Source organism: Dendrobates tinctorius, unplaced genomic scaffold, assembly GCF_039654945.1.
Source record: "Dendrobates tinctorius isolate UK_male_01 unplaced genomic scaffold, ASM3965494v1 ptg000092l, whole genome shotgun sequence".
Lineage (NCBI taxonomy): Eukaryota > Metazoa > Chordata > Amphibia > Anura > Dendrobatidae > Dendrobates > Dendrobates tinctorius.
Window position 1 is genome coordinate 4,684,700 of NW_027361760.1, and position 22,939 is coordinate 4,707,638.

Below are 22,939 nucleotides of genomic sequence, written 5' to 3' on the forward strand. Positions count from 1 at the left end.
CTTCTGTTCCGTGTTTCTGTCCTCGTGTCATGTCTTGCTTTGCTTTGTGGCTTCAGGTACCCTGCCTCTGTCTCTGTTCCTGGCGTGCCTCTCTGCACGCGCAGGACTCTGCCTCGCCTGTCCCTACCGTGCCTCTCTGCACGCGCAGGACTCTGCCTCGCCTGTCCCTGGCGTGCCCCTCTGCACGCGCAGGACTCTGCCTCGCCTGTCCCTGGCGTGCCCCTCTGCACGCGCAGGACTCTGCCTCGCCTGTCCCTGGCGTGCCCCTCTGCACGCGCAGGACTCTGCCTCGCCTGTCCCTGGCGTGCCCCTCTGAACGCGCAGGACTCTGCCTCGCCTGTCCCTGGCGTGCCCCTCTGCACGCGCAGGACTCTGCCTCGCCTGTCCCTGGCGTGCCCCTCTGCACGCGCAGGACTCTGCCTCGCCTGTCCCTGGCGTGCCCCTCTGCACGCGCAGGACTCTGCCTCGCCTGTCCCTGGCGTGCCCCTCTGCACGCGCAGGACTCTGCCTCGCCTGTCCCTGGCGTGCCCCTCTGAACGCGCAGGACTCTGCGTCGCCTGTCCCTGGCGTGCCCCTCTGCACGCGCAGGACTCTGCCTCGCCTGTCCCTGGCGTGCCTCTGCACGCGCAGGACTCTGCCTCGCCATTATACCACGCCATTTACATGGGAGCCCAGGGCCACCGTCCGGGTCACTGCTGCTGTGACACATCCCAGTGACACCGGCCCGGTACAGAGTACCCCACAGCCCTGGGAGGGCGACCCATATGCCGACTGCGGATCGGGCGGCGTTATTCCCATGAACCTCCAAACAGCGTCCATGAAGGCAAAGTTTTTGGTTTCCGGGGGCAGTATGATTGCAAAGCTGAACCTTAAAGGAATGTCCAAAAGGGCACCACCAGGAGTGGAGCCTGTGGCTTAATTGAACTCCACCCGGGAAACCACAACCATGCCACCTAAAGAAAAGATGCACACTTTGAAAGCTTTGTCGATTTTGTGTGTGGTGTGGTATGTGTGTTTTTAGTTGTGCTAGCGATTTCTCAGCTTTATTCCGTTAACAACCGAGACTCCGGTATGCCCCCGCAGTACGCGTCAAGCTTACTAGAGGGATAAGCGAGGCTATGGCACGTGAGATCGAGCAATAACAGGTCTAGCATTCCCGTACATGTCCAGGGCTGCATGCACGCTACACTGAAAGGACCAGCTTTTGTCGCTTACAGGTGCAGATAACCTGCTGAACTCCATTAGTGATGGGGATCTGGGATTCATATTATTCCCCGCGAACGATGATTTCCCAGTAAGTTCAGGTCAACCGCAATTCCGGAGTTAGGCCTAAACGTCATTCCTGAAAAAATTACGTGTCCAAACCACAGGTGCTGTAGCTTGCTTAACAGCTCGGCAGTCGTTCTCAGGCCCAGTATGGATTCAACAACATTGTAGAAAGTTGATAAAGGGTACAGTTTCACCGGATAACACGTATATATGTAGCCTAGTTTACACATTAAAAATATATGGCTATAGATCAGGAGGCAGACTTATATGTTCTCAGGCCCAGTATGGATTTGACCAGATTGTACAAAGTTGAGAAAGGGTACTTTATCACTGGATAGCAGGTATATATAGCATAGTTTAAACTTGTAAAATCTCCGTGTTCTCAGTATGGATTACACAGCAATCTAAAAAGTGGAAAAAAGGAAATGCATTTGAGGCGTACACAACTATATACTTTTGGTGTGTTATTTTTAAATCTTCATATATATTTCTGTCTCAGTAATACAGTCCAGCCTCTCCGCAATAGGAAATGAGATGCATACAATTACTGACATAAAGGCTAGTGATTGCAGAAATCTAGGAATTACTATTCACGGGAAAAACTTCCGTCACAATTCTCATAGGCGATGCTGACCCTCAATTAATTTGTGTGTTGAGACAGTGAAAACATTTTTTTTGTGAATAAAGTCTTGCTGTATCGCAATTCCGTTGATTCCATCACTGTTACTTATCTCAATCAAATTTTTATCACAGGGAGCGATGTAAACATGGTGCTCACTGGCTATCATGGTCTGTCATGTAACTTTGGAGTGCAAAAGACAGAAGCCACAGGCCGTAGGTGATTCTATTTGATTGGCATGAGAGGGCACATTTTAAAATGTGCGCCGGACTGTCACACGTTTGTGAGTAGGAAAACTGTGAAAGCTGATGATAAACCACCACTGCATGTCATTGTGAGTCGACGTCCATAAGAAATGGAAGCCATTGATCATCTGGAGCTAGAGCCCGGCCAGCAGGACAGGGCATAGCTACATCTTAACCATCATCTTTCAGTTCAATCAATTTGTAGTGGCACTCCCAGTGAAGGATTCGACAGCCCAGACTACACAGCGGAGGAGCAGGGAGAGGTAAACATTGCAAATGCTGGGGCCCTGCCCAAACAACGGGGCCACACTCGTGGGCGTCGGTGCTGGCACTGGGCCCCTCATAGTACAGCGGTGTGTCTGACGGCGGGTGTGCACTACCACCGTCAGAGACACTTGATTGCACTATGAGGGACCCTGTGCCAGTGCCCGCGCCCAAGAGTCGGCCTACCCACCTGTCCAGGGCAACGGCACTCGCACGGTTTCGTGCGCTAGGTGGTGACCCCGGCCATGGGGGGGGGCAGCTCAGTTAGGGCGGTTTATAAAGTGGCATATGTTGATGTGGGACATTCAGCTGCTGCAAAAGGCGAAATAGGTCAAGTTCGCAGAATAGGAGGAGGACCAAAGCAAGCCATTTTTCTGGCAACCTATGTGTCATCAAGGGAAGGTGGGACAAAATCCTTGGAAACCCATGCATGGTTCATTTTAATGAAAGTTAGATCATCCACATTTTGGGTTGACAGACGGGTCCTTTTTTCTGTCAGGATTGATCCAGCTGCACTAAAGACTCTTTCCGATAGCACACTTGCAGCTGGGCAAGCGAGCTCCTGTAAGGCATATTGTGCCAATTCAGGCCAGGTGTCCAGTTTAGCGGCCCAATAGTCAAAGGGGAATGACCTGTGCGGGAGAACATCGATATGGGAGGAAAAGTAGTTTGTAACATATTTGACAACTGCTGTCTCCTGTCACTTTCCATCGATGCAGTATTACCAGTTGTGTGAGCGGTACTTGAAAAATCAGTCCACAACATTGTCATGAAACCCCTGTCTCCAACGCCACTTCTGCTGTGTGCACCACAAACACCTCTGCAAAGCTGCCCCCGGCCCGTACGGCTCGTGTGAGAACCATCACCGCTGCTGTGTGCTGGGAATGCCTCAACCAACCGGTTTACCAGAGTTGCTTGTTTATTAGCCAATATTAGGTCAAGGTTCTCGTGTGGCATGATGTTTTGTAATTTGCCTTTATAGCGTGGATCCAGGATTCTGGCCAACCAGTAGTCGTCATCGTTCATCATTTTGGCAATGCGGGGGTCCCTTTTTAGGATCTGCAAGGCATAATCAGACATGTGGGCCAATGTTCCCGGTGTCAATGATGCACTGCGAGTGCTGGTTGGAGGAGCACTTTCTGGCAAATCCACATCCCTCCAGTCACGCACAAACCCTGCACCAGACCTTGCCACGCCAACATTTTCACTTGCACCATGAGATGCATCCTCCTCCCCTAAGTAATCATCCCCATCATCCTCCTCCTCCTCCTCTTCTTCCTCCACCTCGTCCAGGAGAAGTCCCTGAGCAGACAATGGCTGAATGTCATCAAGGATTCCCTCCTCCTCTTCCTCCTCGTCAACATTGGCTGCAGACGCCTGCTCCTTAAGGTGCGTCAAAGTTTGCATGAGCAGACGCTTAAGTGGGATGCTCATGCTTAGGATGGTGTCGTCTGCGCTTACCAGCCGTGTGCATTCCTCAAAACACTGAAAGACTTTACAGAGGTCTTTCAGCTTCGACCACTGCACACCTGTCAACTCCATGTCTGCTCTCAAAGTGCCTGGCTGTGTATCCTCCCACAAATGCATTATGGCCTGCCTCTGTTCGCACAGCCGCTCAACCATGTGCAGGGTGGAGTTCCACCTTGTTGCAATGTCGATAATGAGGCGGTGGTTGGGAAGGTGGAGCAATCGCTGCAGCTTCTGCATACGAATGGAGTGTACAGGCGACCGGCGGATGTGCGCGCACAGTCTTCGCATCTTCTGGAGCAGGGCTGTTAACTCCGCATAATTGGTGAGGAAGCACTGCACCACCAGGTTCAAGGTGTGAGCCAAGCAAGGTATGAGGCTGAGTTTTGAAAGGGCTATGGCTGCCACAAAATTACGGCCTTTATCACTAACTACCTTGCCTGCCTCAAGATGTATACTGCCCAGCCATGACTCAGTTTGTCGCTGAAATACTCGGCCAGCACATCCGTGGTGTGTCTGTCGCCCAAACACATCATCTGCAACACAGCCTGCTGACTATTTCCACTAGCTGCTCGATAGGGGGACACCTCATGTGCAACAGCGGCAGCTGCAGATGGAGTGCTCGTACGACTGCACTCTGTGTACGAGCTTTCGCTTCTGGAGGAGGAGGAGGGTCGAACGCCTACAGCCAACTGTTTCCTATACCGTGGGCTAGGCAGCACTGTCCCACCACCGCTGTCCCCAGTGGACCCTGCATCCACCACATTAACCCAGTGCGCAGTGATGGACACGTAACGGCCCTGGCCATGCCGACTGGACCATGCATCTGTTGTGAGGTGCACCTTTCCACTCACTGACTGCTTGAGTGCATGGACAATGCAGTCTTTCACATGATGGTGGAGGGCTGGGATGGCTTTGCGAGAGAAGAAGTGGCGACTGGGTAGGTCATAGCGTGGTACTGCATAGGCCATGAGTTCGAGGAAAGCTGCGCTTTCCACCAACCGATAAGGCATCATCTCTAACGAGATTAGTTTGGCAATGTGGGCGTTCAAACCCAGTGTACGCGGATGAGAGACTGAGTACTTTCTTGACCTACTCAGTCTCTGGGAGGGTGAGCTGGACTTGAGAGCTGCATATGGTGGAACTAGCGGTGGACAGGGCGGACTGAGAGAGGGTTGATGATGGTGATGGAGTTGGTGTTCTTTCTGATGGCCTAGATTCAGTCTTTTGTTGATATAAAAGTGGGATTCCCTGACTGCTGTGGCCTTGCAACGATACCTCAACATTTGCTGCTGTGCTAACCATTGGGCTTACAGTGGGGGAAACAATGTAGCGTTGCTGACTACCTTCTTTGCGATCAGTTGCACATGTGGTACTTGAGGTTTGGTGTTGTGTCCACGCTTGCAAGTGCATGCTGGTTAAATGTTAAGCATGCAACTAGTATTCAAATTTTTCAGATTTTTCCCTCGGCTAAATGTCTTTGCGCACTTCTTACAGATAACCTTGGCCTGATCATGAGGATTTTGTTCAAAAAAGTGCCACACTGCACTCTTCCTACTTTGGAAGACATTTTGCGACCTAGCACGCTGTGCTATTTTGACCGTCTGGACAAGCTGTCCAGCAACTCTTTTGATTTTTGGAACCTGTCTTTGGAGTGCTCCGGGCCTGCCAGATAACAGCTGTTGCGATGTCGATGTCTGCTGTGGATGCTCCTCCTCCTCATCTGAGCTATTGGAAGCAGCACCCTCTTCCCCCAATGGATGCCAATCTGGGTCAACAACTGGGTCATCCATCATCTCCTCTTCAATGTCATGTGCACCTTCCTCTGTGTCACCGTGTATGGTGGTATAGTATGCGGGAAGGGGTACCTGAGTCTCATCAGGGTCAGAATCTGGCTCATTACACTGCGAGGACAATGTAGTGCTCTGAGTGAATGTACCAGCAGAATCATCTATCAGTGGCTGTGCATCAGTGCACTCCATGTCAGATTCATCTTGGCCTGGGTAATTCACCATTTCACTTGATAACCCAGGCATGGTATGTGAAAACAGCTCCATGGAGTAATCAGTTGTATGGCCTGCGTCATCCTTCAATCTTGGTTGGGGTGAAGGACACAAGGAAAGGTGTGGTTCATGAACATGAGCCTCCAATGACAACTCAGTGCTTTTATTTTTTACAACTTCAGAAGAGGAGGCGATAGAGCTGGAGGATGAGTCAGCAATGTAAGCCAAAACTTTTTCCTGAAGCTCTGGCTTTAAATGCGGTTTGCCAACTCCTAGAAAACTAAGCCTTCGAGGCCTTGTGTAGCCAGATGATGACGCAGGCTCAAAACCTCCTGCAATCGGTCCTATTTTGCTTTTGCCACTACCATCAGATCCACCACCAACACCATCATTACCAGCTGGCAACCCCCTCCCAATTCCACGGCCTCTTCCACCAGCCTTCCTCATTTTTGGTAAAAATGTACACAAAATCCCACAAACTATATAGTAATGTAAAACAAGGTACAAGGTGTATATAAGACAGGGGAGATGTAGAATTTCTGAACACACTTGTGGACACTGTTGGATTATGTGAGGCCCAGTGAATATCACACCGCTATGTCACAGGCTCAATGTCGCAGGTGTGAAAAATGTCACTATAGGACAGGGGAGATGTAGAATTTCTGTACACACTTGTGGACACTGTTGGATTGTGTGAGGCCAGTGAATATCAAACAGCTATGTCACAGGCAGAAATTGGCTAGTGTATGACAAACTACAAGGTGTATATAGAATTGGGCAGAATAGGAATCTCCCTAGAGTGTAGGTCTGTAAGAACGGAACATGTCCTCGACTTATTCTTACAGAGTCACACACAGATAGCTTCACTGTGGCCGTGATAACAGCCGTTACACGGTACTCTGTGAGGAGCGTACACCGCTGTATGGTGTGAAAAAATGCACGCTCAATACCTCACCAGGACAAGAAAAAAAAAATTTGGATTGCTTTTAAAAAAGCAGTTTGCAGAGCAGTGGGAAAACAGCAATGCAGCTATCAGGAAGCCTTATAAGGCAGCCTAACAACCAACACAGCTGATCCAGCAAAATATAGCCTCCACTTGCACTGCACACACAGTGACTGGTGTGTTGTACAGGCAAAATCGCTAGCAGCAGAAGCAGTTTTTGGTGTCTTCTTCCCTGCCTAACGCTCCCCTACAGAATCAGCAGCAGCAGCAGCTCTCCCTATTCTGAGATCAGCATGAGTAACATGGCGGTCGGCGTGCACGCCCTTTTATACCCCCTGTGACGCCCCCCAAAGCAAGCCAATCACTTGCATGCCCTTCTCAAAGATGGTGGTGACCCCTGCCTATGTCATCACGTTGCCCACAGTGTCCGTGGATCCTGATTGGCTGAAAAAGGGCGGAAAACAAACTTTTGAAACACGACTTTGGCTCTAAAGTCGCCGAACTCGTGGCCGACTTCACCCTAGGGACTGGTTTCGTTTAATGAAACCCGACTTTACCAAAAGTTGGCGACTTTTGAAATTTTTCGACCCGTTTCGCTCAACTTTACTGATGACACATAGGTTGACAGAAAAATGGCTTTCTTTGGTCCGCCTCTTCCTGGGACTTGACCAATTTCGCCTTTAGCAGCAGGTGAATGTCCCACATCAACATATGCCATTTTGTAAACCTCCCTAACTGGGCTGCCTCCTCCCCCCATGGCCAGGGTCACCACCTAACGCATGCAACCGTGCGAGTGCCGTTGCCCTGGACAGGTGGGTGGGCCAACTCTTGGGCGCGGGCACTGGCACAGGGTCCCTCATAGTGCAATCAAGTGTCTCTGACGGTGGGGGTGCATACCCGCCATCAGACACACCGCCGTACTATGAGGGGCCCAGTGCCAGTACCGACGCCCATGAGTGGGCCCCCTTGCTTGGGCAGGGCCCAAGCATTTGCAATGTTTACCTCTCCCTGCTCCTCCGCTGTGTAGTCTGGGCTGTCAAATCCTTCACTGGGACTGCCACTACAAATTTGGTGAACTGATAGATGATGGTTAAGACATTGCTATGCCCTGTCCCGCTGGCCGGGATCTAGCTTCAGCTGATCAATGGCTTCCATTTCTTATGGACGTCGACTCACAATGAGATGCAGTGGTTTTCTCATCAGATTTCACAGTTTTCCTGCCCACAGACGTGACATTCCAGCGCACATTTTTAAATGTGCCCTCTCATGCCAATCTAATTGAATCGCCCACAGCCTGTGGCTTCTGTCTTTTGCACTCCAAAGTTACGTGACAGAGCATGATAGGCAGTGAGCACCATGTTTACATCTCTCCCTGTGATCAAAATTATATGGATATGAGTAATGGCGATGGGATCAACGGTACTGCGATACAGCAACACTTTCTTCACAAAGAAAGGTTTTCACTCACTCCACACACTGATTAATTGAGGGTCTGCATCGCCTCTGAGAATTGTAACGGAAGTTTATCCCGTGAATAGGAATTCCTAGATTTCTGCAATCACTAGCATTTATGTCAGTAATTGTATGCATCTCATTTCCTATTGCGGAGAGTCTGGACTGTCTTACTGAGACAGAAATATATATGAAGATTTAAAAATACCACCAAAAAAGTGTATACTGGTGTACGCCTCAAATATATTTCCTTTTTTCTACTTTTTAGATTGTTGTCTAATCCATACTGAGAACATGGAGATTTTAAATATTTAAACTATGCTATATATACCTGCTATCCAGTGATAATGTACCCTTTCTCAGCTTTGTACATGCTGGTCAAATCTATACTGGGCCTGAGACCGTCTGAGCCTGCCTCCTGATATATAGACCTACGTTTTTAATGTTTAAACTATGCTATATATATACACATGTTACCCGGTGAAACTGTACCCTTTATCAACTTTCTAGAATCTTGTTGAATCCATACTGGGCCTGAGAACGGCTGCCGAGCTTTTAAGAAAGCTACAGCAATTGTGGTTTGGACACGTAATTTTTTGCATTTTTTCAGGAATGTCGGTTAGGCCTAATTCAGGAATTGCGGTTGACCTGCACTTACTGGGAAATGGTTCGCGGGGAATAATTGGAATCACAGATCCCCATCACTAACGGTGTTCTGCTGGTTATCTGCACCTGTAAGTGACAAAAGCTGGTCCTTTCAGTGTAGCGCGCATGCAGCCCCGGACATGTAAGGCCATGATAGACCATGATAGTGCCAGAGCCTCGCGTATCCCTCTAGTAAGCTTGACACGTACCGTGGGGGCATGCCGGAGTCTTGTTCGTTAACGGAATAAAGCTGACAAATTGCTAGCACAACTACAAACGGACATACCACACCACACAATCGACAAAGCTTTCAATATGTGCATCTTTTCTTGAGGTGGCATGGTTGTGGTTTCCCGGGTGGAGTCCAATTAAGCCGCAGGCTCCACTCCTGGTGGTGCCCTTTTGGACATTCCTTTAAGGTTCAGCTTTGCAATCATACTGCCCCCAGAAAGCAAACACTTTGCCTTCATGGACGCTGTTTGGAGGTTCGTGGGAATAACGCCGCCCGATTTATTGGTGGGAAGTCCGACAGTATATGATCGTGTTCGATTTCAGAATTTTTTTTTTTTGGTTGGTATTTTACATTTTTATTCCAGCCTTTCTTGACTTCATAAGGGAATGACAAGCCTATATCTGTGTCTCCTCCACCTCCTCCTTTTACTCCTCCACCTCTTTTCTAAATGTAGTTGCCCTTTTCCATATGTAATTTTTGTCTTCTGAGCATTTTCTCTGCTTTGGGACACCTTTTAAGGTGTTTTGTAATTGTTTTCTATGTGTTTGTATGTGTTTGCCTGCCATTGTTTTCAATGGGGTTCGACGAACTTGCCCCGTGTTACGAACCAAAACACTAGCGTGGTGGCTGAACACTACTCCTGATATGTAGACGTACATTGTTAATGATTAAACTATGCTATATATACCTGCTATCTGATGATACTGTACACTTTGTCTACTTTTTATATTCTTTTCTAATCCATACTGAGCCTGTGAGCGTCTCTGTGACTGATGGAATATATATGGAGATTGACAATTATCCTTTGACTGAATAGAGCTGTACATTTCTGATACAGTGCCATATATCTGATGTTATTTTGTGTCTATTTTGTGCAAAATTTTGAAGTTTGGTGGAAGAGACCGCGGACGTGGGCGCGGGGGGGGAGCAGCTGGTGATGATGGTGGTGGTGCATCTGCTGGTAGTGGCAAAAGCACAACAGCAGCTAAGGCAGGAGGTGTTGAGCCTGCATCATGGTCTGGCTCCGGAACGCCTGGAAGGCTACCTTTTCTGTGAGTAGGTTAACTGCTTTTAAAGGCGGAGCATGAGGAACTGGTTTTGGCTTACATTGCCGAAACAGACTCCATCAAATATGCCCGCCTCTTCTGAAGTTTCAAAAAATGCAAGCACTGAGTGGTCAAGTGCTGGCTCCTGGTCAGGAAGAACCCCTTTCCTTGTGTCCTGCACCCCCACCCAAACTGAATGAGGAAGCAGGCCACACTTCACATTAGTCCATGTAGCTCTTTCTATCATACCATGCCTGGGTTATCAATTCAAATCGTGAATTCCCCAGTCCAAGATGAATCTGACATGGCAGCCAGGGCAATGGGGTTAATCGGTACCGGGCCGGTGTCTCACAGGGATGTGTCACGGTGGTGGTGACCCGTTCCGTGGCCCTGGGCATCCATGCAAAGGGGTGAATTACGTTTATAGGTGAATGATACGTGACGCCACCTCTGGTTTCTGATTAGATTGACCAGCGCTGCAGTGTCGCTTCTGTGGGACAGATGTTGTGGTGCAGCTAAGATGTAGAAGACCTGCACAGGTAGGGCCGTAGTCGCAGGGCAGATGAAAGAGTTGGGAGATGGTGTGCAATGCAGGATGTAGCTGAGCCGTGCGCCAGGCGCAGGAGAAAGATGACAGACACAGTCGTGCAGTTCCTTTACCTGTACTTGGTAGGTGCTGTCCAGGACGCAGAGTACAGATGGAGGAGTTGGTCAGCCTGGAAGCCAATTTGGATTTCTCTCTCTGCAGATAGGTAGTGTGGCCTCCGTTCTAGCGCTTATCTAAGGTACTCGCAGTGCTGAGTTCAATGAAGTTCCCCCTGTTGACTCTCTTTTGAAACTTTCTTGTATGGCAGGCAGCCGTAGCCTTTTCCTTCTGGCTCACACAAGTCGCTGCTGGGGCCTCCGAGCCTTAGTTGGGAACAGAGCATTTACAGCTGCTATTTCCTCCGGATTCTGCTGCAGAAACGTCAGTGTCCCTACAAACTCAGAGACCGGAATCCAGACCATGCACTCCAGCTAGGAGTGAGCCTTAACTCTGCTCATCCTCCAGCTCCCCTTCTCATGTCCACACACTTCCCCTTCCCTGCACAGAATGGCCTAACTTACCTCCTCCCGACCACAGAGAGCAGCTCCTCAGCAGTCATGTTCAGAGGTCTCCCTGCTGGTGTGGAGTGGGAAATGTGTTGTGTGTTGGTTTAACTGCTAGCGAGATCCTTCGTTGCTCCCAAGCATGACATCATACTCCCTAGGAGGAAGGTAATGCCACTGTGGCAACCGTACTCCTGGGGACGCCACAAGTGCACTGATGCCCAGCCACTGCTAGATGATTCTGCTGGTACATTGACCCAGACCACTACGTTCCCCTCACACTCTACACAGCCATAATCTGACCCTGAGGAAACTCCGGTTCCCCTTCCCTCATACTATACCACCTTACACGGTGACAAAGAGGAAGGTGCAGATGAAAGTGCAGGTTCCTTGAGCTGGTGGGGGGGCATACTCATGGGCGACGGCACTGGCACAGGGCCCCTCATAGTACGCAAAAGTGTCTCTGCCGGTGGGAGGGGTCACCCACTGTCAGACTCACCGCCGTACTATTAGAGGGGTCCTGTGCCACTGCCGTCGCCAACCAGTGGGCCCCCCTGCTTGCTCTGGATCACAGCACTTGCAAAGTTTAAATACTTACCTCTCCCTGCTCCACCGCCATTACGTCTTCCGCGTTTCCTGACAGTGATAGTCTGATCAGTGAGCGCAATGACATCACGTCTGTACGCCCTCTGCCTAAACAGCCAAGTGCAGTGAGATGGACGATGGGGATGACGAGGAGTCCAGACTAGTACAGGGATTCCCTAGCGAGGAGACTTATTTCATTGTTTTCAATGTTGGGACAGCAATTTTTGGGGAGCACTATACTCTGGAGAATGATATATGGGGCCCACCATACACTGGAGCATTCCAAAGGTGGACATCAGACACTGGAGCAGCATTTACAGGGCACATTATACACTAGAGCATTAGAAATGGGGCCCATTATGTATGGAGCATTATTTGGGCCCATAAAACAGTGGAGCTTCATTCATGGGGAACAACATATACTGTAGCATTATGTGGAGCTCATCATATACTGCTTCAAACCTTATATGGGACCAATGATTCTGTATGGAGAAATATATGGGCCTCCTTACTCTGTATAGCAGCGCACTATGCCGTGGCCATAATACAATATGGAGTAATATACTGTCCGTTTTTGGAGCTATTAAAAATGGATATCAATCATGAGATGTAAAAAGTGAAGTATTTTTCATTGTACTATGCCGCTATTTCTCTGCGGTATCGGAGCATCATGAGTTGTGGTATGTGTTAAAGGGGCGCTCTTTGGCCCAGGGCACATGAAAACCTGGAGCAAGCCCTACCCCCCAAAAAATTTAGCCAAATAACCCCCATTTTTCAGTGCATAACTAGTATTAAGTAAATTGAGGTTGAAAAGCTTCAGTAATCAGAATTGATGTTTTTGGCATGCAAAAGGGCACTGTAGGTGCGTTTCCTGTCCTCCACTCCCTGCCGACTTTGCTTCCCCATTGACTTGCATTGGGTTTCGTGTTTCAGTCGGCCTTCGACTTTTCACAATAATCGGCCGATTTCGTTCGACCCGACTTTTGCGAAAGTCGGGTTTCACGAAACCCGACTCGACCCGAAAAAAGGCAAAGTCGCTCATCTCTAGTTCGTACACCTGATGAAATTAGCACACAGCAGGATGCTCTGACACTATTAAACTTACCGTATCTAGTGATGTAAATGTTAATTTTGAATCTCGTTCATTACCAAGTCATAAACCTTTCAAGGGAGGAGTTCAAGCTAGTTATATACCACCTATATCGCCGGGTAATGTAATTGATTTATTTCAGGATCTAGTAACCAAAGATGTGGAAGCATTATATTATCAACAACCAAAAAATAATTTAACAATTGCAGAACAAAAAGCATCGGAGGAAATAAGTCAATGGGACAATGCAGTTTTCAAAAAAGCAGATAAGGGGGTAATCTGGTATTATTAGATAAAGATTATTATATCACAGAAGCGTTATCACAATTAAGTGATGAAAAACATATGGGCTTCTGGAAAGTGATCCTACACAAAAATATAAAGATAAATTACGGTCAATGTTGAGAAAATATGTAGAAAGAGGCATTATTTCAAATAAAAAAGCAGAGAAAATAATACCAGATTATCTTGAAAAATTGCATTGGTATAGCATTCTCACAATCCACAAATCAAAATTGCATCCTCCGGATCACCCAATTATTACAGGTATAAATTCACTGACAGAACCTCTGTCTCAATATCTAGATTGGTTATTAAAACCTCTTTTAAAACAGATTACATCTTTCATTAAAGACTCTGTCATTTCTTTTAAAGCCTTCAAAAAATATCCAACCAGGTTTTTCACTTGTGTCTATCGATGTGGAAAATCTATATACCAGTATTCCACAAAAAATGGGAGATGATATTATAAAACAACTTTTGTCAAATTCTGAAAAAAGTCCGGATTTTGTATATTTTGTGGCGGAAGCCCTCTAGTTTGTATTGATGCATATATAATGCCTTCAAATTTCTAGATAAATGGATTCTACAAAAAGCTGGGACTGCAATGGGCACACCAGTTGTATGCATTTTTGCAAATTCATTTTTGGTTATTTTGAAGAAAAATACATCACTAGTTTGTCTAATCCGTTTCTTAACCCCTTTCCTACAATGGACGTAATATTCCGTCCATGTGACCTGGGACCCAATTCCCATGGATGGAATATTACGTCATAGCGATCAGCGGCGCCCACGTGGTGAGCGCCGCTGATCGCGGCCGGGTGTCACCTGATTATCACAGGTGACACCCGGCACAATGTGTCAGGGGCGGTCACTGACCGCCCCCGACACACCGCGATCAAACATGATCGCGGTGTACCGGGGGTTAAAGGTAAGCATCGGCAGGGAGGGGGCTCCCTCCGTGCTTCCCTGATCCTCCCACAGCAGCGCAATGTGCAGCGCTGCTGTGGAGGTCTCCTTCCCTGCAGGTCCCCGGATCCAATATGGTGGCAGGGACCTTCGGGGGCCTGCAGGGAGCTGGCTTGCTCATGCCTGCAAAGCACAGGCAAGGAGGAAACCTGTGTAGTTGCTGTGACAGATCGCTGATCTGTCACAGCAATCTGTGATGTGACAGATCAGCGATCTGTCACAGGGCAGTGATGTCCCACCTGGGACAATGTAATAAAAGGTAAAAAAAAAAAAAAAAAATCGCTAGTTAAAAAAAAAAATATTCCCTAATAAATTCTTTTAGAGAAAAAAAAACAATAAAAGTACACATATTTGGTATTGGCGCGTCCGTAACGACCCGCCCTATAAAACTGTCCCATTAGTTAACCTCTTTAGCGAACCCCTTAAAAAAATAAACTTAACAAAAAATAATGATTTATTATCATACCGCCGAACAAAAAGTGCAATAACGCGCGATCAAAAAGACCCATATAAATATCCATAGTACCACTGAAAACGTCATCTTGTCCCACAAAAAACGAGCTGCCACACAGCGTCATCAGCGATAAAAAAAAAAAAGTTATAGCTCGCAGAATAAAGCGATGCAAAAATTATTATTTTTTTTATATAAAATTGTTTTCATTGCATAAAAGCGCTAAAACATAAAAATAGACATAAATGAGGTATCGCTGTAACCGTACTGACCCATAGAATAAAACCGCTTTACACCGTTCCGCGTGCGGTAAAATTTATAAACGCACCCCCGAAAAGAAATTCATGAAACGCTGGTTTTTGTTCATTCTGCGTCCCAAAAATTGGAATAAAAAGCGATCAAAAGATGTCACGTGCCCGAAAATGATACCAATAAAAACGTCAACTCGTCCCGCAAAAAAATAAGACCTCACATGACTCAGTGGGTCAAAATATGGAAAAATTATAGCTCTCAGTATGTGGTGATGCAAAAATTTTACAATAAAAAGCGTCTTGGCATGTGACAGCTGCCAAATATAAAAACCCGTTATAAATAGTAAATCAAACCCCCTGTTATCACCCCCTTAGTTAGGGGAAAAAAAATAAAATTAAAAAAATGTATTTATTTCCATTTTCCCATTAGGGTTAGGGCTAGCGCTGAGATTAGAGTTAGGGGTATGTTGGGGTTAGGGTTGGAGTTAGAATTGGGGGGTTTCCACTGTTTGGGCACATCAGGGGCTCTCCAAACGCAACATGGCGTCTGATCTCAATTCCAGCCAATTCTGCGTTGAAAAAGTCAAATAGTGCTCCTTCCCTTCCAAGCTCTGCCATGCGCTCAAACAGTGTTTTACCCCCACATATGGGGTATCAGCCTACTCAGGACAAATTGCAAAACAACTTTTGGGGTCCAATTTCTCCTGTTACCTTAGGAAAATAAAAAATTGGGGGCAAAAATATCATTTTTGTGAAAAAAAATTATGATTTTTTTTCACGCCAGGGCGTTATAAACTTCTGTGAAGCAATGAGGGGTTTAAAGTACTCACCACACATCTAGATAAGTTCCTTAGGGGGTCTAGTTTCCAAAATGGTGTCATTTGTGGAAGGTTTCCACTGTTTAGGTACATCAGGGGCTCTCCAAAAGCAACATGACACCCGCAGACCATTCCATCAAAGTCTGCATTCCAAAACGTCACTACTTCCCTTCCGAGCCCCGACGTGTGCCCATACAGTAGTTTTCTCCCACATATGAGGTATCAGCGTACTCAGGACAAATTGGACAACAACTTTTGGGGTCCAATTTCTCCTGGTACCCTTGGGAAAATAAAATAATTGGTGACTAAATGATCATGTTTGTGGAAAAAATACGATTTTTTTATTTTCACGCCCGGGCATTATAAACTTGTGTGAAGCACTGGGGGGTTCAAAGTGCTCGCCACACATCTAGATAAGTTCCTTGGGGGGTCAAGTTTCCAAAATGGTGTCATTTGTGGGGGGTTTCCACTGTTTTCGTACATCAGGGGCTTTCCAAATGCGACATGGTGTCTGATCTCAATTCCAGCCAAAAACATCAAATGGCGCTGCTTCCCTTCCGAGCTCTGCCATGCCCCCAAATAGTCGTTTACACCCACATATGGGGTATCAGCGTACTTAGGACAAATTGCACAATAACTTTTAGAGTCCTGTTACCCTTGGAAAAATAAGAATCGAGGGTGAAAAGATCATTTTTGTGGAAAAAATATGATTTTTTTAATTGTACGGCTGTACGTTATAAACTTCTGTGAAGCCCTTGGGGGTTCACAGTTCTCATCACATATCTAGATAAGTTCCTTGGGGGGGTCTAGTTTCCAAAATGGTGTCATTTGTGGGGGGTTTCCACTGTTTTGGTACATCAGGGGCTTTCCAAATGCGACATGGTGTCCGATCTCAATTCCAGCCAATTTTGCATTGAAAAAGTCAAACGCCGCTCATTTTCTTTTGAGCTCTGCCATGCACCGAAACAGTGGTTCCCCCCCACATATCAGGTATCAGCGTACTCAGAACAAATTGCATAATAACTTTTGCAGTCCAATTTCTCCTGTTACCCTTGAACCTGAAGTATTTTTTTTGTGAAAAAAAGTTAAATGTTCATTTTTTTTTAATATTCAAAAAATTCCTGTGAAGCTCCTGAAGGGTTAATAAACTTCTTGAATGTGGTTTTGAGCACCTTAAGGGGTGCAGTTTTTATAATGGTGTCACTTTTGGGAATTTTCTATCATATAGACCCCTCAAAGTGGCTTCAAATGTGATGTGGTCCGTAAAAATAAAATGATGTTGCAAAAATGAGAATTTTAATCCTTATAACTTCCTAACAAAAAAAAAAATTTGGTTCCAAAATTATGCTGATGTAAAGTAAACATATGTGAAATCTAAGTTTTGTGTGTGCCATATCTCTGTGATTTAAGGGCATAAAAATTCAAAGTTGGAAAATTGTGAAATTTTTGCCAAATTTCCATTTTTTTCACAAATAAACGCAAGTTATTTGAATGAAATTTTACCACTAACATGAAGTACAATATGACACGAGAAAACATTGTCAGAATCACCGAGATCCATGGAAGCATTTCAGAGTTATTACCTCATAAAGGGACAGTGGTCAGAATTGTAAAAATTGGCCTGGGAGTTAACGTGCAAACCACCCTTGGTAGTGAAGGGGTTAAACATTCCCTTTTTTACGCTATGTGGATGACATCTTCATACTATGGTACAGAAAAAGAATTTTGTGATTGTCAAATATTTAAATGAAGTGAATGTTGATAATATGAGCTTTACCTCTTGTTATGGTGGCGATTTTTTTTTTGGTCCTACCCATGTTTGGAACATATCACCCTAAGGCCATGTACACACGATGCAGATATCCAGCGGATCCGCAGCAGATTTTACCGCGCAGAAACGTTGCATATCCGCATTGTGATGTACAGTAGCATGTTAGTCAATTAAAAAAAAAAAAAAAACCCGCTGTGCAGACGCTGCGGATTTTTCCGCGCGGTTTTCTTGTGTTTCAAAATATGCAGCATGTCACTTCTTTTGTGCGGTTTTCCACCTGCTCCATTCTCCAAATCCGCAGGGGTAATTTCGCAGGGGAAAACTGCACAAAACCCGCAAGAAAACAGGAAGAAATCCGCAGGAAAAATGCCTGCGGATTTCTTCAATTCTGTGCGGAAAAATCCGCAGGGCTCAAAACTACGTCTGCACTTAGCCTAAGAATCCAGGCCAGATTAGAGTGGTGTTTGATTCCAGTGCTGCGTTTGATGATGTCTCCTTGAATGACGTTCTACTGACAGGACCAGACCTCAATAACAAACTGCTGGGAGAAGTTATGCGCTTCCGTAAGGATCCATTGCCTTCATCGCTGTCACCCAACAAATGTTCCATTGTTTTCTTGTGAGAGAGAAAGTCAGGAACTTCCTAAGATTCTTCTGGTACAGAGACAATGATCCTACTATTGAAGTCAGAGTATCGCATGAGAGTACACATCTTTGGCAACAGTCCTTCACCTGCAGTCGCCATTTATGGACTCAAAAGGTTGGCTCAAGAAGGAGAAACAGAGTATGGATCAGATGTAAAACAATTAACAGAAAAAGCCATGCCTTCAAATCAGACTGCCATGAGTCTTCTTAGGAGAGCCCAGGAGATGCTTGCCTGTGCGAACCTCAGGCTTCACAAAATAGCCTCAAACAGCCAAGAACGCAACAGTTTTCTTTGTAGACAGTTGTGGTAACATAACACAATTTATTACTGTGCCAACACAGACCACCCTCTTACACAGACTGCAGGTGGAGCTCAGTATCACACAGGATAGCATTACACGGCTCATCAGTCAGTATCACACATGATAGGATTAGATACACAGCTCAGCAGTCAGTATCACACAGGAGAGGATTAGACACATGGCTCAGCAGTCAGTATCACACAGGATAGGGTTAGATACACCACTCAGCAGATGGTATCACACAGGATAGGATTAGATACACTGCTCAGCAGTCAGTAACACGATAGGATTAGATACAAAGCTCAGCAGAAAGTATCACACAGGAGAGGATTAGGTACATAACTCAGCAGACATTATCACACAGGATAGAGTTAGATACACCGCTCAGAAACAGGATGTGCCAAAGGAGAGGACATTTTTATTCCAAGAATTCCACTCATTCCATCTAATTTGTTTTTTGATTTTAAACGCCTCCAGTTTCCAGTTCAACTGCTATTTGCAATGTCCATTAACAATGCTCAGGGACAGTCCTTGAAAGTAGCAGGGATCAATTTGCAATCTCCATGCTTTTCTTATGGTCAATTTTACGTGATCTGTTCAAGAGTTGGAACCGCCAAAAATCTGTTCATCTTTGCACCAAAAGGAAAAACCAAAAATGTTGTTTATCAAAAGGCTCTTGAATGAGTTGAAAATAAAATACTATCAATACTTGAGTAATCTTTTAGTTACTTTGTACTGCAAATCTGTAGTGTTGAATATATGATGTGAAATGTTTTTATGTGCAATATAATCATTATAATTTGTTATAACTAACCACAGCTGGTTACTATGTCCAGGAAATGCCGGGCTCTTCAGCTAGTTATATATATATATATATATATACACTCACTGGCCACTTTATTAGGTACACCTGTCCAACTGTGTGTTAAGACTTAATTTCTAATCAGCCAATCACATGGCGGCAACTCAGTGCATTTAGGCATGTAGACATGGTCAAGACAATCTCCTGCAGTTCAAACCGAGCATCAGTATGGGGAAGAAAGGTGATTTGAGTGCCTTTGAACGTGGCATGATTGTTGGTGCCAGAAGGGCTGGTCTGAGAATTTCAGAAACTGCTGATCTACTGGGATTTTCACGCACAACCATCTCTAGGGTTTACAGAGAATGGTCCGAAAAAGAAAAAAAATCCAGTGAGCGGCAGTTCTGTGGCCGGAAATGCCATGTTGATGCCAGAGGTCAGAGGAGAATGGGCAGACTGGTTCGAGCTGATAGAAAGGCAACAGTGACTCAAATTGCCACCCGTTACAACCAAGGTAGGCAGAAGAGCATCTCTGAACGCACAGTGCGTCGAACTTTGAGGCAGATGGGCTACAGCAGCAGAAGACCACACTGGGTACCACTCCTCTCAGCTAAGAACAGGAAACTGAGGCTACAATTTGCACAAGCTCATCGAAATTGGACAGTAGAAGATTGGAAAAACGTTGCCTGGTCTGATGAGTCTCGATTTCTGCTGCGACATTCGGATGGTAGGGTCAGAATTTGGCGTAAACAACATGAAAGCATGGATCCATCCTGCCTTGTATCAACGGTTCAGGCTGGTGGTGGTGGTGTCATGGTGTGGGGAATTTTTTCTGGGCACTCTTTGGGCCCCTTGGTACCAATTGAGCATCGTTGCAACACCACAGCCTACCTGAGTATTGTTGCTGACCATGTCCATCCCTTTATGACCACAATGTACCCAACATCTGATGGCTACTTTCAGCAGGATAATGCGCCATGTCATAAAGCTCGAATCATCTCAGATTGGTTTCTTGAACATGACAATGAGTTTACTGTACTCAAATGGCCTCCTCAGTCACCAGATCTCAATCCAATAGAGCATCTTTGGGATGTGGTGGAACGGGAGATTCGCATCAGGGATGTGCAGCCGACAAATCTGCGCCAACTGTGTGATGCCATCATGTCAATATGGTCCAAAATCTCTGAGGAATGCTTCCAGCACCTTGTTGAATCTCTGCCACGAAGAATTGAGGCAGTTCTGAAGGCAAAAGGGGGTCCAACCCCTTACTAGCATGGTGTACCTAATAAAGTGGCCAGTGAGTGTATATATATACATACACATATATATATATACACATATATATATAGATTGATGTTATCTGTGCTTGCAATATATCTGTTCAGCATTCGCTATTTTTTAACCTCTCTGTGGAGGTGTTGGTATTTTTAAGCCGATATGGCTAAGGCTACTTTCACATTTCAGTTTTCTTTATCCGGCACCATCCGGGGAAAAACCGGACTACCGGATCCGGCCGCAAATGCTGACAACGGATCCTTCTTTCTGCTGGATATATTCCCGGTAGAGAAGGTCTTCCAGGCATGCGCAGTGCGAAAAACTGGTCCGGCGTTTGGAAAAAACGTTGCATGCAACATTTTTCCAGATGCCGAACCGGCAATTTTGACCGGATCCAGCAAAAACCGGACGCGCCGCATAGGCATCCGGCGCAATGCAGCGAAACTCTATGGGGAAAAAACGGACCCGGTGGCAACAGGCGCCGGATCTGGGTTTACACATTTCGCCGCATCGCGCCTGATGCAGAAAACCTGAAGTGTGAAAGTAGCCTAAGTGAGCACTTTATTTGATTTATATATGCTGATTAGTGTTTATCATGATGTAAATGACTTTACAAATGGTTGAAGTTGTCTTATATGTATGGCAATGATTGGTGTTTTGGTACAGTCATATGTTTAGGATTTTTCTACTATGCTTTTTTGGTTGGCACTAAATTTGGCATTAATTGTGTGTTTCTAGTTGTGGCACCTAACAGTGTGCTTATTTTAATGTTTGGGCTCTAATTTTTATATTTAATAAAAGCTAAGTTTTATCTCCATTTTTGCTGAATATCCCTAATTTTCTATTGGAGGACATACACATTGCTTTTTATTTGTTTAACCTGCAAGCCCAACCCACATAAACTAAGCAAAACACGTGGAACTACAGGTGCCAGAGCAACATTCCAGGCTTACAGCGCAGAGGACTTCCGTCTCTGTGACAAATACCGGCCATTCACAGTAATGCCGGTCACTGTCTCACACCATTCATTTACCCTTCTAACCCCCCCTCCTTGCCCTTCCCTGCCTATCTCTGCTATTACAATAATGTCTTAAGTATAGTAAAATATTGAGAGATGTACTTAAAAAAATAGAAGTGATAGGCGACATTCACAGCTTGTTATTGTCGTTAAAAAACTTAGTATTTGTTATTTTTTCCTTTTTGGAAAAATAAATACAAATCTATTGAAATAAAAGACAAAAATAGTAGTAAAATGAAGTAGGTAATGTAAACTTGGTCATACTCTAATGTATCGTTGGACATAATGTACCACAATATTCATTGAAGAGAACAATCCTTTTATATACTGAAAGTCAATGGCACATGTATTTACCTGAATTTGTTTTTTTCCTCCACACATAAGATCGTTTTTGTAAGGTTTTCGTTGGATGGAATGGGCAAATTGAAGTAGCCTACATTTACCTTTGAGTTCTCAAGGCTTGTACACAGCTTTTGCATAGACATTTCTTACTTGGCTATGGAATACTGCATTCTTCAGACTACGTACAGAAAAAATACATGCCACTCATAGTCCCAGGGACAAGAGCTTTTAAATACGGTCATTTGGATGGCTCTTCTCTACACTTGGCCTCCTCTGAGACCTAGTATTAATTGCAATAAGCAGGACATTTCTTGGAAAAACCTTCCTAATAGAATAATTTAACAGTTGATAAGAAAGATCATAACAGTATGACAATACCTACAAAAAATAAGAACTTTAACAAATTTTTGTGATGTAAAAAAGGGAGAAATAAAGATTTGTCATTGGTCTCACCATTGCTTAGAAGGAATAGTTGCAGGACAATGCAGCGGAGTAAGTAAGGAGCCATGGCTATGCTTCAGACTTCTTTCTTGAGTAGTTCCTTCCTTTGTCTAATTTCTGTTCTTGTACTGCCAATATATATCCCTCCACAGAAACTTTAGTGATAACGGGAACTCTTTGGGATACAGGAAAATTGAAAATGAAGGGGTGGAGAAAATGAAGGAATTTTTAGGGGGAATCCCAGTTATGAAGGCTATTATTGGAGAAGGAGGAGGTTTGCTTATGCATAAGACTGATTAAAATCTTTTGGATACCTATTAATATACAGGCAAGAAATTACACTCTCTGCTAAATAATCTTATTTTTTGTATTTTTTTACTAACTTTTGTAAAATTTCAAATAAAGTTTACTGTTCTACATCGTTATATTAAACGTACACTACATAGACAAAGGTATTGGTATAAACCTCTTAGTCATTGAATCATTCAGTGATCTAACTACAGGAGAATAAAATCCAGCCTCTAGCCATGCAGTCATTCTAAATGGATTACTGAATATGCGTGTTGTAATGTAACAGGATGCCACCATTGCGACATGACAGTTTGAGAAATTTTCTCTCTCCTAAATATT

The 22,939-nt window shown here is 45.3% G+C and overlaps 1 protein-coding gene across 2 annotated transcripts in view; it reads right to left on the reverse strand.

The window, feature by feature from the left end:
• ICAM4 (intercellular adhesion molecule 4 (Landsteiner-Wiener blood group)) overlaps nt 1–22,445 on the reverse strand; it is a 102,009-nt gene extending 79,564 nt beyond the window's left edge. For both annotated transcript variants that reach the window (XM_073586295.1, XM_073586294.1), the window contains exon 1: nt 22,322–22,445. In XM_073586295.1, the coding sequence (XP_073442396.1) occupies nt 22,322–22,376 (55 nt within the window). In that variant the 5' untranslated portion in view covers nt 22,377–22,445. The remainder of the gene's footprint in view (nt 1–22,321) is intronic.
• Between the last annotated feature and the right edge of the window lie 494 nt (nt 22,446–22,939).